We start from the raw sequence: 17,553 nt of genomic DNA on the forward strand, positions 1-17,553 counted from the left end.
CCAGGCAACATTAAAAAAAATACATATTTTTAGGATATATAAATGAAAAATACCCTCATTCAGGTTATTGCAGTTTGCCAGCTTGTAAAATGGTTGAAAGGCTAGTACAGTAAACAAAATCTGTTCTTGCAATGTTCATTTGCTTATTTTTTCCTAGGGTCCTGTACTTATAGGCAGTTCCCAAGGTGGTGTAAATATTGAAGATGTTGCAGCAGAGAATCCAGATGCAATCGTTAAGGAACCTATCGACATTGTGGAAGGCATCAAAAAGGAGCAAGCTGTTTGGGTACTGTCAGAATTTTATTCTAGAGCTACTTTTCTTTGAATGATGTCTTTCTCTCCTCTTAATTTGTAATTTTCTTGGCCAATTGTGTCCATGTTCTAGTTTTAGTAAGAAAAACAAGAATGCATATTTGTTAATGTGGTGAGACAAATAAAATCAGAATTGGTTGAGCCCAGCAAGATCATTTGAAGCTAGTTTGTAATCGTAACCCAGGCTCTTGTACTACAGTCTGGCTTGCCTGCGGTCTTGCAACTTTGGGAAATCTTTGAGACTGAGTTCTAACTCTACAACTTCAGTAGTGGGAGAATATGTCCTCCATTCATGAATAAAGAGCATTTTTATTTTTATGCCACTTCTTGCTGCCTTAACTTTGGATGATATTTTTTTTGACTCAGCCATTTCTACCTATTCATTTGGGCTTTCTGCTCGATCAGAAATGTTTTTTTATTGAATCTTTGCTGTATAAAGGGAAGCATGTTTCAAAGAGTAGGTGCATAACAGCTAAAAATTGCCTGATGAGCACTTGTCAAACACTCCTTTCCAACTACTGCACATACCAAAAGGTGTTTCTGGGAGGAAATTAATGCTGTGCCTGCAGCAAACCAGAACAGAAACCTTGCAAAATAAGATGGATGATTTCATATAAACATTTAAATATTGAACTGCTGCTGTGACTGACTCAGTCCCCTTCCTTTCCCCTTCATTGGCTATGATTTCATACTGCACAGCATCCACAGCCTTGGTTGGTCTAGCAAGTAAGATACTGTTTTGGGGATCAAGCCCAGATGCTTACTCTGAAAGGATACCCCCTCCCCCGAACCTACCCTAGTCTATAAAGAACATCCTTATCCTAGAAGAGTATCTAAATCTTGTCCTGAAACTTATTTAAGACTAAAACTGCAGACTGTAGGTGATAAGATAGAAAGGTAACCACTCCTTACCAAAAGAAATGCTGTTTGTCTCTTTAATGTCCATTTCATACTATAGGACTCTCAAATTGTTAAAGTATGAAATCATTAAAGAATGAAATTTATTGTGCCAATACCAGAAGGAGGGGGCCGCCTCCTTCAACTAGTGATTGAGAATACACTTTTTACCGATGGTATTAGCCTTAACTAATAAAAGCTTCGCACATCTTCCTTGAGTCCTATAGGCTTCTTTCTTATTGAGTATGACGCCTTTCCAGGTGATTGGCATGTGGCAATTCAAAACGTTGTGCATTCACCCCCGAAAGGTTTGAATATGAGCATAGCCCCACATGACATGGAAAAAGGTATTATCAGTGCCATTACATTTAGAACAAATAGCTGTGTAAGGCCTGCCTCTGAGAACTGTATGCTCTGTTTAAAATACGATATTGACATTCCCATAACTCAGTTCCAAATACTGTTTGGGGGATCTCAATAATCAATTCCCCATATCTCAAATCTTTAGTCCAGGCCTCCACCAGTATACCATAATCCTTGAAAGGCAAAAGGGTACCCAAAGCTTTATGCAGATAGAGACAGACTTTACTGAAAGCATCCCCATGTAGCAAATCATGCATCTGAGCACCCAGGTGGGAAGACAACCTCTGTAAATAATGCCTCAGCTGGATATATGCATAAAAGTCCCCCTCAATCACCAGCCTGTGTCTGAGCGCCTCAAAAGATAACATGCAGCCATCCTCTCCAATTAGCTGTTCCACTAATGAAAGCCCAGAATCCGTCCATCATCGAAAAACTGGATTATGCATACTTGGACTAAAATCCACATTCCTCACCAATGGCAGCATATCACTACTGTCGTATTTTGTTTCCAATAAACTAAAATTTCTTTCCATAAAAATCTCAAGGATTGTAAAAGGACACTGCGACGCACCTTAGGAGGCGGGCATGCATCAGGGAATTAAAATGCCATGGAGCAAAAAAGGCGCCTCCTAGCCCATCGATGTAAAGTCTTCAGAACCCCATATCCAGTCTTTTAAACGATGTAACAGATATGCCTAATTATAACGTTTTAGATGGGGAAATCCCTAGGCCCCCTCTTACTCCATGTTCCATACAAATATGCCATCGGCATCTTAGATTCCATTCCCCCCCCCCCCCCCCCCAAAAAAAAAAAAAACAACTTTCTGCAAGTCCTCTGCAATGTTAGAACATCTTTAAGTAAGAGATGTAGAGGCAAAACATGGAAGACATACAACCATCGGGGGAAAGTTATCATCCTAAAAAGGCTGCTCCTCCCCATAAGTGACAATGATAAATTATTCCACATCACCAGTTGTTGCCATGTATCCCTCAACAATTTATCCATGTTTATTTAGTACAACTATTTTACTGTAAAAGTAATCTGAATTCCAAGATAGTGAAACGCCCTCTCCCCCAGCCCATTTCAAAGGAAAACTGTCCGTCCCCCCACTCTTCTCTTTGAGCCAATGAACTCACCAATACTTCTGATTTATTCAATTCAGTTTGAAACCTGAAAAATTACTATATTCTTGGAGACTTTCCAACAATACCAGAACAGAACTACATGGATGTTGCACAAGAACCAACGGTCATCAGCAAATGCAGCTAACTTAAATGCATATTCCCCTAAAATTAAGCGCTGAATCATAAATAAAATTTAAAACCTTTAGAATCTTTTGTCATGTAAAACAAGTTACTATCTGGCTTTTACATAGAGTGTTTTATTCAATTTCAGCTCGCACAGAAAATGGGGTTCCCTCCTAACCTGCTAGACGAAGCAGCAGAGTGCATGATTAAACTCTACAATCTCTTTATGAAATATGATGCCACAATGATAGAAATAAACCCAATGGTTGAAGATTCATCAGGAATTGGTAAGGTACATTTCCTAATTTTCTAAGGGGCAGATTTACTAAAGTGTACTACTTTTTAATGTGTGTTATTGTTACACTTTAGTAAATAGGCCCCACTCACTGTAATGTAAACCACATTAATATTGGCCATTAATGCATGGTATAGCAACTACTACTATTATTCCTACTACTGATCATTGCTATAGTGATACTAGATTTACGCAGCATAGTACACATTATATGCAGGTTCTTTCTCTGTCCCTAGAGGGTTCACAATCAAAGTTTTTGTAAGTGGGGCAATGGAAGGCTAAGTGACTTGCACAAGGTCACAGGGAGCTGCAATGAGAATCGAACCCAGATCGCCAGGATCAAAGCTTGCTGCACTAACCATTAGGCTACTCCTGATTTTAACATGGTGTAGTAGGTCAGTTTACAAACTGGTTAATCTGATAAATCAAGCAAAAAATAGGGATAACAAACTAATACTCAAGACTATTCTAAACCTACATTAAGGGGTATGCTTACTAAGGTGCGTTAGCATTTTTAACGCGCCTATACATTTCTGTGGGCGCGTTAACAATGCTAACGCGCCAGTAGTGCATCTTAGTAAACATAGGCGTGAGGTTGTTAATAAAGACACCATCCAAGAAGTTCTACAGGCACGTGTCTTCCTGCAGCAGCAAGCTACAGCAAAATAAGGCGCTCTTGTTGAGGATTATAAAGAGGGACAGCTGTGCACTGCTAGTATTATTTTGTTGCATGATTTTTCATCATCGGACAATATTGGAAGGGAAGACTCGGAAGTATGCAAATATGCGGTGTGAACATGCAGTATAAGCCATTTCAAGCCGTTCCAGGCTGGTTTTCATAATCTCTCTCTGTGAGATAAGTACAGGTGTTTGAATTTTTGGTTATGTGTTTTTGAAGATTTTGCAGACCTGCTCATTCAATGCTGTTTTGATAGTTGTATAGCAGTTTTAGAAAATAGAACTTTTTTTGAGTTTGTTAAAGTGCATTCATTCACTGATTCCTGTTTAGTTGTGTATGGGAGGATTTTTTTGGAACCAATTGCTTTTCTCCGTTATTGGTTCTTTTTTCCCTCTATTATGGACTCCTGATATATTGGTGGGTAAATGAAGTTTGTATGTATTCCCCTACTTGGAGATTTGAGGTTTCATTCATTTAAAAGTATTTTTGTATACAGGAATCGTAGGTGGGTGGTGTCTTTATTGAAAAACTTAGGGCCCTGTTTACTAAGCCGCACTATAAGCATGCTAGCGGCGCACACTAACGCTAGAGACGGCTTGGTGTATGGGTGTCTCTAGCATTTAGCGCAAGCTAATTTTAGCATGCGCTAAAAACACTAGTGCACCTTAGTAAACAGGGCCCTTAATGTAGGTTTAGCTTAATTTGATAAATGTTATAGAAATGGATTTATATTCCATCCTATTAGTCACCTTTCTGTTCATGATATAGTGGCTGCTACTTCAAATTAAGGAAGCAGCATAGAGGCCTGGATGTTGCAAAAATATTAATTTATTTACAAGACCTTAATTGTGGTTCTGGAAGACGAAAACGTCCCTGATGTAAGGCAGTGTCATTAAAAAGAGGTTCAGGGAGCATTCATTTTCCTGAAGAAATGTTAACGTATATGAGCCTGAGTACATTTTTTTTGCTTTTCCACTTCTGTAAAAGACAGGTATTGGAGAATACATTAACCAACTGCAGTGAGTTTCATTATGTGGATTTTGATCCCCTGTAGCAGGCATTCTTTTTGTCAGGACAAGTTGATCATGGTGATATTTTGAAGTGTTGCTTTGGGATTACACATTGTATTTTAAAGTGGTGTTATCACTGTTGTTTCACTTGTATAGTAGACATACTGTAAAGGTCAATTAACAATAAAAATGAAGTGATATTAGTCCATAAAAATATATTGCCTTTATAAAGAACTTTTTTTCCTGGAATGCATGTTTTAAATACAGCAAAGGTGAAATTATACCTTAATCTGCTTACCTGATAATTTTCTTTTCTTTAGTCAGTGATACCATTCTGCACCAATGGGTTGTTATCACCTCCTACCAGCAGATGGAGGTAGAGAACGGAGGGTTTTACACCAGCGACCTCTTTCTAGGATATAAGACTGATGGTGCTCTCTGGAAAGATCCATTATGCAACTGTTCAAGCATAGAAGACAAGGCCCCCCCCCAAATGATAGCTCTACCAAAGTCCAAATGGGCTGTGGCCAATACATCCAACCTTGGTTGCTTAGCAAAGGAATGGAGAGACTACCAAGTCGCTGCCCTGCAAATCTCCTCAGGAAGTGGTCTGTGCCCTAGTAGAGTGGACTTTCAGCCCCGAGGCACTGGACAATTCCTGAAGATATAAATGGATTCTATAGCCGCCTTGATCCACCTCGAAATGGAGGCTTTAGAGGCTGCCTGATCCCTCCAAGGGCTGTGAAAAAGCACAAAGAGGTGATCCAAGAGACAAAACCCATTCATCTTCTGGATGTTGAAGTAACGTCCAGCCTGTGAAGCTTATGATCCGCAGGAATTGAACACCCTGCCACAAAGGAGTACAAACAGACTTCCTGATTTAAATGAAATGGCAGCATTAGCTTCAGTAGAAAGGATGAGACCAGACACAAAGAGACTGAATCCTCCGAGAAGGAGAGACATGGGTCCTGACATTACAGTGCTTGGAGCTCCGAGACCCATCATGCAGAGGAGATGGCCATCAGAAACACCATCTTAAGAGTTAGGTCCTAAATAGAAGCTGAGTGCAAGGCTCTAATGGAGCCTCAGACAGTGCCCTGAGGACCAAATTAAGGTCCCACGAAGGGAAGAACAATGTAGGGGATGCAAATGCGTCACCCCTTTTTAGGAACCAGGCCATCCCTTTCTACAGAGCCATAGAGATCACTTTCCCCCCAAACCTGGACAGTACAGCCACCTGGACCTTCAGAGAGCTCAATGCCAGCCCCAGATCCAGACCATGCTGCAGGAAAACCAAAACATCTGGAACCTTGGCCCTCCAGAGAGACAGGGACTGTTCGCCACACCAGGACTCAAAAACACGCCAGTCCCTGACATAAGCCAGAGACATAGAGGACTTCTTGGAGTAGAAATCACATCAGGAGAAAACCCACGCTTCTATAAATGCTGCCTCTCAATGACCATACCGTAAGCCAAAAGGTATCCGGATTTTCCATGTCTTCCAGTCCCTGCCTGAGAAGACCCCGACCACTGAGCAGAGGAAGAGGGTCCTCCACTAACAAGTGCCTGAGATTTATGTACAGTGGTCTGTAAGACCAATCCAGCACCACCAGCAAGACCAGATGAGGATGACATACAATCCTGCGCAATAAGCAGCCTACCAGAGGCTCCACCACAGGCCAAGGCATCTATCCCCTGTAAGGCCTGGTCCCTCCATCAACTGAAAAAACATTCCAACATCGCATTGACCATGGGACGCCTTCAAGTTGAATTGGAAGGGGGCCCCCAATTGTCCAGAAGGAGTTGAAAGGCCTGTTGACCCATTTCCCACTCTCCCAGATCCAAGAAAGAGCAGCTGAGAAAGTCCGCTTGCACATTGCCCTTGCCCGCAATATGGACCACTGAGAGAGCCTGCAGATGTGTCTGTGTCCATTGACAGAGGCATGCCGCCTCAAGAGCCACTGGGTCCCACCCTGCTTGTTGATGTATGCCACCACCGTGGCATTATCCGACATCACTCTGACTGCCTTCCCTTTCAGGAGTGGCAGAAATTCCTGCAGGGCAAGCTGGACTGTCCATGTCTCCAGATGATTGATAGACCAGGATGCTTCCTAATTCGAGCAGGTGCCCTGTGGCTCTTGACCCAGGCAGTGAGCCTACCCAACCAAGGAGATTTGCATCCGTAGTAACCAGCACCCACTGAATGGGATCCAGAGACCTCCCCCCACCAATGCAACAGGCGAGTCAAACAGTCCAACCAGAATAGAATGAGCGCTTGCTCTGGGCAAGAGTGGCAGAGGACAATGGAAGTCCTGAGAGACCGGAGCTCATCATGACAACAGGACTAGCTGGAAAGGGCACATATGAGTTCTCACCTAAGGCACAATGCATGATCTCCAGAGTTACCACCATGGAGCCCAGGAGCTGCAAATAGTCCCAGACTGAGGGCATTGGGAGCTTGTACAAACAACACACATGTGCCTTCAGCTTCCCTGTGCATTCCTCTGGGAGGAAAACCGTCCCCCAGACCATATCAAAGCAGACTCCATGATACTCCAGAAGCTGAGATGGAATCAGATGATTGTTGGACCAGTTCACCACCCAGCCCAGAGACTCCAGAAGAGAAATAACTTGAGCGGTGATCAGTGTGGCTTCTACCTCTGAATCGGCCTGTATCATTGAGCCATACATGTACGGGTGAACTCAAATTCCCTGGCACCGTAGATGCACTGCCACCATCACCTTGGAAAACGTGTGGGGCGCCATAGCCAGGCCAAACGTCAAGGCTCAAAACTGAAAATGCTGCCCCAGCACACACAAGCACAGATAGCGCCTGTGATGACTCACAATGGGGATGTGGAGATAAGCCTCCATAAGGTCCAGGGAGGTGAAAAACTCCCCTAGCTGTACAGACACAATGACCGAGTCATTGTCTCAATACAAAATTGCTGGACTCTTAGGCCAGCATTGAATCCTTTGAGATCCAGAATGGGCCAGATGGAGCCTCCCTTCTTTGGGACCACAAAGTAGATGGAGTACAGTCTCTTATCTCGCTCTGCCGTAGGGTCAGACTCCACTGCCCTGAGATTGCACTGACACTGCAGGGTAAGAATGATCACCTGCCACCTTACTGCAGTGCTGTAGAGAGAGACCATTAAGACAATGGACACAAATGTAGTGTGTATCTGAGAGAGCCATGTTTCTAGTGCACAGCTGACACTTTTTTTAAAACTAGGTTTTCTTGTTTTGTCCTTTGCTTATTTCTTTGGTTTCTTCTGAGTTTTATCGTCTGCCATTGTGGGTGAAAAGGAGTTGAGAGAGGGAGCAGAATCTGTCACACTCATTCACATAGATGAAAAGGACTGGCAAGTGTGGCAGTTGCCCCTAGGTGTAGACATGCTGGCATATGTTCAAAGTCTTCCAGACTTTTCTGAGCTTTAAGGAGCAGATCTGAGATGGCGCTGTCATATGATGATGTCGTGTGTGTGGCCGCCTTATCCTGCTTGTCCACAGATGTAACATGCATTTTTTTCTCACTGACATAAGTAATCTATTTCTTCAGGGATAGAACAGCCTCCCACACATTTTGCTGTTTGTGAATAATGAGTGAAAGCTGTGCACATAAACAGCAGCTTTGTGACCAGAGGTATACATACTAGTTCTTACATTCTCTAATCTGCCTGGAGAATAACAGCACTGCTGCTATGAACTTTTTGCCTTGTGTGACAGGATATAAGTGCAACTGTGGAAGACCATTGTTTGCACTATTTGAACTAATTTATACTTGTTCATTAAAATTGTTTATCATATAGTGGATTAGTTCAGAAAGGGATTCTACCTGTTTTGTCTGTCTGGCAAAATTACTTTCTTAATGGGCTCTTACCAATTGACAAGAAAACGTTATAAATTATTCAAGCAGTTTATTAAGCACTTCTGGGGATATTTCCCACAAAGATAAAAATATATGCTGTCTTTAATAAGCAGTTGTGTACTTCACTAGCTTGGTTTATAATAAACCATTTTGATTAGGTAGCATTTTACTTTGGTAGCTATTAAAGGTGGTGGTAGTAGAAAAATAGAGGTTTTACTGGATGGCATTTTGGTAAGCTTTGTTCCTGTCTAATGTAGACAGATGAAGTTTGTAGCCCAGACCTTTGCTCGCATCTACTATAGCATTAGAATGGTCCTGATGACGTTTTCAATTAATTTGAGGTATGCTTCCAACATCACAGATATATTTAAAGACCAATGAATACTTATATTAATACATGGTAATATATGAAATACACTATTTCATATTACTTTTTCTAAGTGTAACATTATGAGAGATACAGCAGGTTAAACTGCCTGAGTTATCACTTTTGTTTCCTAAAGGTCCATTTGGAGTTGATGTTCTCACTGCTGTCTGGTGGTAGTAAGGAGAGATCATCCAGCCAATAGGAGGAGATACCTGCATTTATCCTAGCACTGTTCCTGAGGCCCATTCTAGCCATGGCCTTTTGCTGAACTCTGTACATCCTGCACCTGCTAAAAATGGCTCCAGCTAGCTAAGGAAGATTTCAGTATAGGTAATCTCTGAAACTGACAGTTTAGAAGGTACCAAAAGTTGGTAGAAGTCTGGGGAAGGCCTTGCCATATTCAGAGAGAAGGTTTTATTGGTAGTAGAACACTCCTGAGTATTTAAGCCCACTTTTGCTATCCCACTTTGTCTAAGGTCCACCTCCTGCCTCTGATTGCAACTACAGGGAGATCCATTCACATATGCCTGAAATAGCAGCCTAACTGAAAGAATCAGCCAGTTCATACCTTCACAGATTGGCCATTAAAGGCACCTGCTAGAGGAGCAAGGATTCAAGAAGGATTACGGACAAGAAACAGAACTAAAACAGTCCTTGTTTTAGCAGACATGAATTGGGAACCTGCCCTCCCTTACTAAATTTCTGCTACAACAACCAGGGAGCCCTTTTCCATTTATACAGAGCTGAGGGTATAACCAGTGGTGTGCTGGAGCTGGCTCGCAAGAGCCGGTTGTTAAATTTATTGGCATCTTGCGAGCCGGTTGTTTACCGAGTGCGAGCCAGCTTGCCTCTCCTCCCCCCACACCGTGAGCTGCAGGCTCCCCCGGTCCGCAGGTTGTACATCCTGTCTGCCCTCAGCTCCCCGATAGCCCTCTTCTGATGTATTTCTTGTTTCCGCGAGGGCGGAACCATGCGAGGGAAGGCTGGAGCCGAGCCTGCTGCTTTCAATGCCGGCGCTGCGACTCGAGGAAAAATACAATATTTAAAGGCAGGGCGGCGGCAGGAAGGAAATGAGGGCAGACAGGAGATGATGGATGACCTGGGGATCGAGAAACGGGGGGGGGGGGGGGGGCTGGAAGAAGGCAGGAAATGTCTGGCGTTGAGTAGGGGAGGGGCTGTAAGGTAGATGGTTGACATAGGCTGCTGGGGGGGAGGCTGGAAAGATGGTTAACATGGGTGGATGGAGGGGATGGCAGGAGGGAGAGGAGGGTTGCTGGACATGGGTGGATGGAGAGGAGAGTTGCTGGACATGGGTGGATGGAGGGGAGGGCAGGGGGGGAGAGGAGGGTTGCTGGGCATGGGTGGATGGAGGGCAGGGCAGGGGGGAGAGGAGGGTTGCTGGACATGGGTGGATGGAGGGGAGAGGAGGGGACAGGAGGGTTGCTGGACATGGGTGGATGGAGGAGAGGGAAGGGAGAGAGAAGAAATGCTGGACATGGATGAAGGGGAGGGAAGAGTGAGGAAAGAGATGAGATGAGGGAAAAGGAAGAGAGGAGAAAAACTGCACATGGATGAAGAAAATAGGCAGAAGCTGGATCCACTGGACAGTCAAGTCTGCGGAGGACCCAGCTTTTACTTATGGATGTAGGGCAAGAAATGAAGAAGAAAAGCAGAAAGTAAAGAAAGAAATGGAAAGGAAGCCCTGGAAACGGAGTTAAGAGGACCGATAGCAGCAGAATCGGATACTGGGCCAGCATGATCAGAAAAACAAAGTCACCAGTCAAAGGTAGAAAAAAATCATTTTATTTTCATTATAGTGTTAGGAATATGTCCACTTTGAGAATCAGGTGCTCAACATTAAAAGTTTATATTTATTTACTTATTTATGGCATTTTATCCCACTTTAAACATGAATTAGCTTGGAACCTGGGATCATTTAATTTTTTTTTCCTGGAGTAATGCATTGCCCCCCCCCCCCCCCCCCAACCCAGGCTCACTCCCCAGCTATAGCCAGCTCTGTAATTTGGAGGGGAGGCACAGAGGTGGACCGTGGAGATAGCCTGTTGTTAAACATTTACCAGCGCACCACTGGGTATAAGTCTACCATTTATTACCATCTTGTCTACTGGAGACACCTGCCAACAACTGGAAGCTGGAAAAACTAAGCAAATAATAACTGAGCACCAATATATGTTTAACATCTGTTAATTTGTTTAACATCTGTTAATTTGAACAGCAGATATCTTAAGCTGTGTGCTTGAAAGACCCTCGTCAACCTGGTGAGTAGGTTTAGCCATTTAAGGGAATTAAAGTAACCATTAGTTGTATTTTCATCTGTGTCTGGAGAGAGGAGGAAAGAACTGTAAATAGTTACTGCTTGATCAATGAAGATAAAGTGTACTGTGTCTAAAATCATTTAGAGGACAGTAAAGTTTGGTTCACAAAGAAAGACTGTGTATAGAGTGAATTATGGAGTAAAAGACTGGTGCACCTTGCTGTGGCCACCCCAGATAAACCTGAGTCCTGCTCCTGGTCCCAAACCAACAAATTTGATATGTATCCCTTAAACCCAGCTTCCTGGGCTTACATCAGGCAGCTGCCTAGATGTGCAGACAAGGAGGTTACATAAGTTAGTATCATTTGATTAGTTATCAGCTTTTAATAATTCTAATTTATGGAGCCCAGAAAAAGCTGTAGCATCATGAGCTCAGCTCCTACTAATCCCAGTTTGTCATCATCCCATGTTTTCTGGTACTGCTGGGCCCCAAACTAGCCACAGCAGTGCGGGTACAACTTCTGGCTTCACTCTTTGTTGGGTGTCCTGTGCATCAACCTCTTCTGAGTCTTAGACCAACTGCAGCAACAAACGCTTGACTCCCACTATGAAAAGATGCAAATCAGTAGAAACCCTTCACCAAAATAGAAATTAAATTAAATAAAGGTCTATCAGAGAACATGACCCTCATAACAGTACATTTTAATAAGTGTGCTGAGAGCTCCAGATTTCAATCATCAGTCCCAAATGTATGAAACTATACCTTCAGTGAAAAGTTAGTTTTGATCCATTTACATTGCAAACTCAAATTATGGAATATAGGGGCCCTTTTACTAAAGCTTAGAGCACATTAATGGACATTAGCATGTGCTAAGTGCCATGTAGCGTGTACGTATAAAATAGGCGTGCAGCATTTAGCACGCAGTAAGCACTATTAAAGGGGCCTCATAATGTAAGTACCAATTGTCCCAAGCATTCAGTCATTAAAAACTAGCTCAGACAGATTTTAAAACATAAATATTCATCATGTATATCGAAGCTTGAGAACAAAATACTTAGCTCCTCTTCCATGTAATCTGCTCCATTGTTATTACTGCCCGACTCTGCATCATCAAAACTTTGATTCAGTTCCATCATTGTGGTCCATATTCATCATAATGCTATGTGACAAGAAAGTATATCATGCTAGAATGATTCAAAAGTGAGTGCATGTAAGTTGTAAGGTGTGTTTGTGGTAAAAGGAATATTCTGCTTTTAATGAGAACTTTATTCTTACACATAAGTGTTTGGAAGTTAGTCCTATATTTTAAAAGTCAGAAACCTAAGTAAATGTGGGTTAATCATAGATATAACTCTATCTGTAGTTAGAAGTGTTTGCGCCTTCTGTACCGTCTGCTGCAGCAGTGTCTGACCCTTCTCCTGTGGTGGGGTCCCCGACCGCGGTGCTGCCTCTGTGGCATTGGCATCAGCTGCCACCCAGGTTGACTAAACTTGATCCTCCAGTGCCTGCTAGATTCTATCTGTTAATGCTGTGGTACAAAGTTTTTAAAACTAAGTGGAAAAGACTATGGAGATTAGTTGATAAAATTTGCTTTTTATATTTTTATTTTGCCTATCACTAACCTACAATTCCTTCTTTAAACCCCAATCTTTAAGTTCCCAAAGCACAGGCAAAATAGTGTTCACTTACCAGAGAAATGTCCTCTTCTCTCTGAACTTCTTAGAAAGAAAGTTCAGTGGGACCTTTCCTCTTTATATAGTTTTGAATCTAAAGGGCCTTTTTTAAAGAGGCTCTTTGAAGCTGACTCAGCAACCTATGCAAGTATTCTACTTCCCCACACCTTAATTAACACTTAATTGAGGTCGCTGGATGTGCTACCTCCAGCAGCCAAGGAACAGAAAATAACTGCCATTTAGAAAAAGATATTTTGGCTGTTTAGTTTCTACCTCTAGAAAAAGTTTCAGTTTAAAACTATGGGAAAAATGCCTATTTCTAGAGAAAATTTCAGTTTAAAACTATTCACATGTCCCCTTAGTTCTGCTAAAGTATACACATTGTGGAGCACTGCATATATTTTTAGTCTTATTGGAGGAGAGCAATTGTAAGATAGCTAAATGAGCCAGGAAATTCACATTTAAAATTGTTCTCTTTGTTTCCGATCCAGTTAGAATATCAATATAGTCAATATACTGTAGTGTTGACCTCTCTAATGTGCAGGGTCACCAGTAACATTTTTGTAGAGATTGTGGAAGGGCTGTTGCGAAAGGTTATCTGCACCAGGGTAGACACTCTGGATGGTGCAGGTAACATGGGGGGAAGAGAGTCTAGCAAAACTTGAAGAAAGGTCTAGAATTCGGCAGCTAAAATTCAATACAAAAAAAACAAATGCAGGGTCATGCATTTTGGCTGCAGAAACCCAGGAGAATAGGTATTTCTGTGGATGAAAGAAGAATGGGACCAGGGGGTGATCATATCCATTTATCTGAAGGCAGGCAGCCAGACAGGAAGAAAAGGTGATGGCAAAAGCCAGAAGGATTCTAGGTTGCATAGAGAGAGGAGTGGCCAGTAGGAAAAAGGAGGTGATAGTGCCTCTATATTAAATCTCCAGTGAGACCTCATTTAAAGTACTGTGTATAATTCTGGAGACCACACATTCAAAAGGATATGAACAGAATGGAACTGATCCAGAGGATGGCTACTAAAATGGTCAGTGACTTAGATGTTAACATGTATACTTTGGGAGAAAGGTAGGGGGAAAGGGGAGGAGATACGATAGACTATATATATATTTTTTTTTTCCTCCCAAGTTTCATCCCCTCCCCCTTTTCACCACCCAAAGAACAGACACAACAATAGACTAGACTGCACATATTTTTTCATGGCACTCTGATCCGCAATTAATAATAAACCAAAACCTTGTCACCCCACCCTCCCTGCCCTCCCCACCCTCAGTACTTCAAGTTATATGTTCAACAGGTAGCTACGAGCACGATGTGGCAAATGATCCCACACTGGGGACCAGATTTGTTGAAAAGTCTTCCAGGCCCTAGGAGACCGTCACTAACATCCAATCTTTCCATCTTCATTAAATTAAAAAGTTCATTCCTCCAGGCAGTGACTGATGGAGTAGCAGCCTGTCTCCACATCAAAATACTCTTTCTGACCAGAAAAAATGCCTTATGCAGCAAGAGGTTGGGCCCTGATCTCAGGCCCAGTGAAACAAAGTTTGAAAACAATTGACTATCCGCCTGGAGAGGTAGGCGTCTGTCCAGTATTGCATAGAGGTGCGTCAACACCCACATCCAGAAAGAAGAAAAATACAGAACGAGCATGGACGTTGTTTAAAAATACCATCTTGGAAGCCCAGACCAGATGCATTCTACTTATTAACAAAGGTAGAAAGAAGATCAAATGACAGCCAGCATGGTTAAAAGGTAAAGTGAAAAGCTATTAGAGCCAAAAGTATGTCCCTCAAAGAATGAAAAAAGGACCCAAATGAAGAAAATAAGCAGCATAAGAACTGTCAAGCTAGATGCAAAGCATTGATAAAGAAGGCTAAAAGAGAATATGAAGAGAAACTTGCCGCAGAGGCAAAAACTCACAGTAAACACTGTGTAAACATATGCAGACTGTGAAAGATTGCAGGAAGATCTTAGGAAATTGGAAAACTGAGTATCCAAATGGTAAATGAACTTTTAATGTTGACAAATGCAGAATGATGCTTATTGGGAAGAATAATCTGAATCATAGTTACCTGATGCTAGGGTACACCTTGGAGGTCAGCATCCAAGAAAAACATCTAGGTGTTGTAGACAATATGCCGAAATCTTCTGCCCAGTTTGCAGCGGTGGCCAAAACATGGTGTGGCCTCACCTTGAGTATTGTGTTCAGTTCTGGTTGCTGTATCTCAAAAAAGATACAGCAGAATTAGAAAAGATTCAAAGAAGGGCGACCAAAATGATAAAGGGGATGGAACTCCTTTCATATGGGGAAAGTGTAAAGAGCTTAGGACTCTTCAGCTTGGAAAGAGACAGCTGAGGGGAGATATGATTGAGGTCTACAAAATCCTGAGTGGTATAGAACAAATAGAAGTGAATCCATTTTTTACTCTTTCAAAAAGTACAAAGACTAGGGGACACTCAGTGAAGTTGCATGGAAACGCTTTTAAAACAAATAGGAGGGAATATTTTTTCACTCAACGAATAGTTAAGCTCTGGAACTCTTTGCCGGAGGATGTAGTAACAGTGGTTAGCGTATCTGGGTTAAAAAAGGTTTGGAGAAGTTTCTGAAGGAAAAGTCCATAGTCTGCTATTGAGACAGTTATGGTGAAGCTACTGCTTCCCCTGGGATTGGTAGCATGAAATGTTGCTACTATTTGGGTGTCTGCCGGTTACTTGTGACCTGGATGGGCCACTGTTGGAAACAGGATACTGGGCTAGATGGACTAGTGGTCTGATCCAGTATGGCTATTCTTATGTTCTTATGAGGTTCAGCTGTGCCTCTTCAGACCTTGGGAAACTGGAGGTGTTGACCCTGTGCATCTAGAATTTAGAAACTTGACTCAAGGTTGTCCAGAAACCTCAGTGTTTATACCTAATGAAGGTGAGGACGTATATTCATTTTTAGATTCCTCATAGTCTAATCATTTCTGATTTCATTTGAGTGGTCAGTAAGGAGTTGTCTGCTGTATTAACTTTAGACTTGGCATTATCACTTTAGCAATTATGTCCTTTGTGAGCTGACAAGTCTCTTGACTCTCCATTGCCTAGGCTACCAGCTTGGATTGTGAGGTGTAACTTAGAGTTCTTTCTTTGGACATAGAAATACCTGCTGCACCTACATGTAGCTCACCTTGAGCTACTAATGAAAAGATGCGTTTTAAATTCAAATACATTTTAAAAAATGCCTTTTCACCTAAGTTCATCTGGAAAATGGCCAAGGAGATTGCCTTCCCCTTCAGGAGGACTTTGGAGCCCAGTGCAGGCACCTTTTATTTTTTTTTGGCTCTTAGAATATTTAGATATCCCAAACAAGTTTATAGCTGTACTAATCCACCAACTTTTACAAGAACTTCAAAGCCAAATGTGTCCAAATCCAGTGCTCTGTTTGCTAACAAGTTGGAGGAGACGGTTGACAATCAAAGACCATTGCTTCTGATCCTCTTGTTTCATTGGAGAAGACCAGCATGTCTAGGAACATAAGAGCATAAGGGTTGCCATACTGAGACAGACCAAAGGTCCATCAGGCCCAGTATCCTGGTGCCAACAGTGGCCAATCCAGGTCACAAGTATCTGACAAGATCCCAAAAGAGTAAAACAGATTTTATGCTGCTTATCCTAGAAATAAGCAGTATATTTTCCCAAGTCCATCTAAATAATGGCTTATAGACTGTTCTTTTAGGAAATTATCCAAACCTTGCTAAGCTAACTGCTTATTCCACATTCTCTGGCAACGAATTCCAGAGTTTAATTACATGATGAGAGATGAAATATTGTATCCGGTTTGTTTGAAATTGACTACTTATTTGTTTAATTGCTTGCCCCCTAGTCCTAGTATTTTTGGAAAGAGTAAACAAGCAGTTTACCTCTACCTGTTCCACTCTACTCAGTATTTTATATATCTCTATCATATCTCCACTCAGTCGTTCCTTTTCCAAGCTGAAGAGCCCTAGCCGCTTTAGCCTTTCCTCATAGAGAAGTCATCCCATCCCCTTTATCATTTTCGTAACCATTCTCTGTACCTTTTCTAATTTTACTATGTCTTTTTTTCAGATGCGGTAACCAGAATTGTCCACAGTTTTTGAGATGTGGTCGCACCGTGGAATGATACAAAGTAGCACTTGAACAGAAGATAGTTTTACCTGGAAAGGCTTTACTGGCTGTAACAAAGGCAAAGACAGCAACATCAGTAGTCACAAAAGCCCAGCACCAGACAGAGGAGACAGCCAAAGATTCGGCCTACATCCCCCAACCTAAGATCTGCTTATGTTTTTGGAGCTAGCCAGCATAACTGATCTTTCCTTTATAATACTGGGCTTGTGGGAGGCAGAGTCCAACTCCACTAGGTTTGATGGTTCTTGTGTTCTGAAGCTAAATTCAGCAGTAGCCTTGGCTTTCTCAGTTACTGGTGGATCATCCCATCTGCACCCACTGCCATGAGCTATTTTGACAAGTTCCTGGAGGAAAAGGCCATAGTCTGTTATTGAGATGGACATGGGGGAAGCCACTGCTTGCCC

The 17,553-nt window shown here is 42.3% G+C and overlaps 1 protein-coding gene across 1 annotated transcript in view; it reads left to right on the forward strand.

Annotated features, from left to right (window-relative positions):
• The window catches only part of SUCLA2 (succinate-CoA ligase ADP-forming beta subunit), a 145,911-nt gene that overhangs the window by 92,157 nt on the left and 36,201 nt on the right, over window positions 1-17,553 (forward strand). Inside the window, exons 5-6 of the mRNA XM_030200494.1 lie at window positions 158-286; window positions 2,969-3,107. Of these exons, the coding sequence (XP_030056354.1) occupies window positions 158-286; window positions 2,969-3,107 (268 nt within the window). The remainder of the gene's footprint in view (window positions 1-157; window positions 287-2,968; window positions 3,108-17,553) is intronic.

The sequence above is a fragment of the Microcaecilia unicolor genome, chromosome 4 (genome assembly GCF_901765095.1).
Source record: "Microcaecilia unicolor chromosome 4, aMicUni1.1, whole genome shotgun sequence".
NCBI lineage: Eukaryota > Metazoa > Chordata > Amphibia > Gymnophiona > Siphonopidae > Microcaecilia > Microcaecilia unicolor.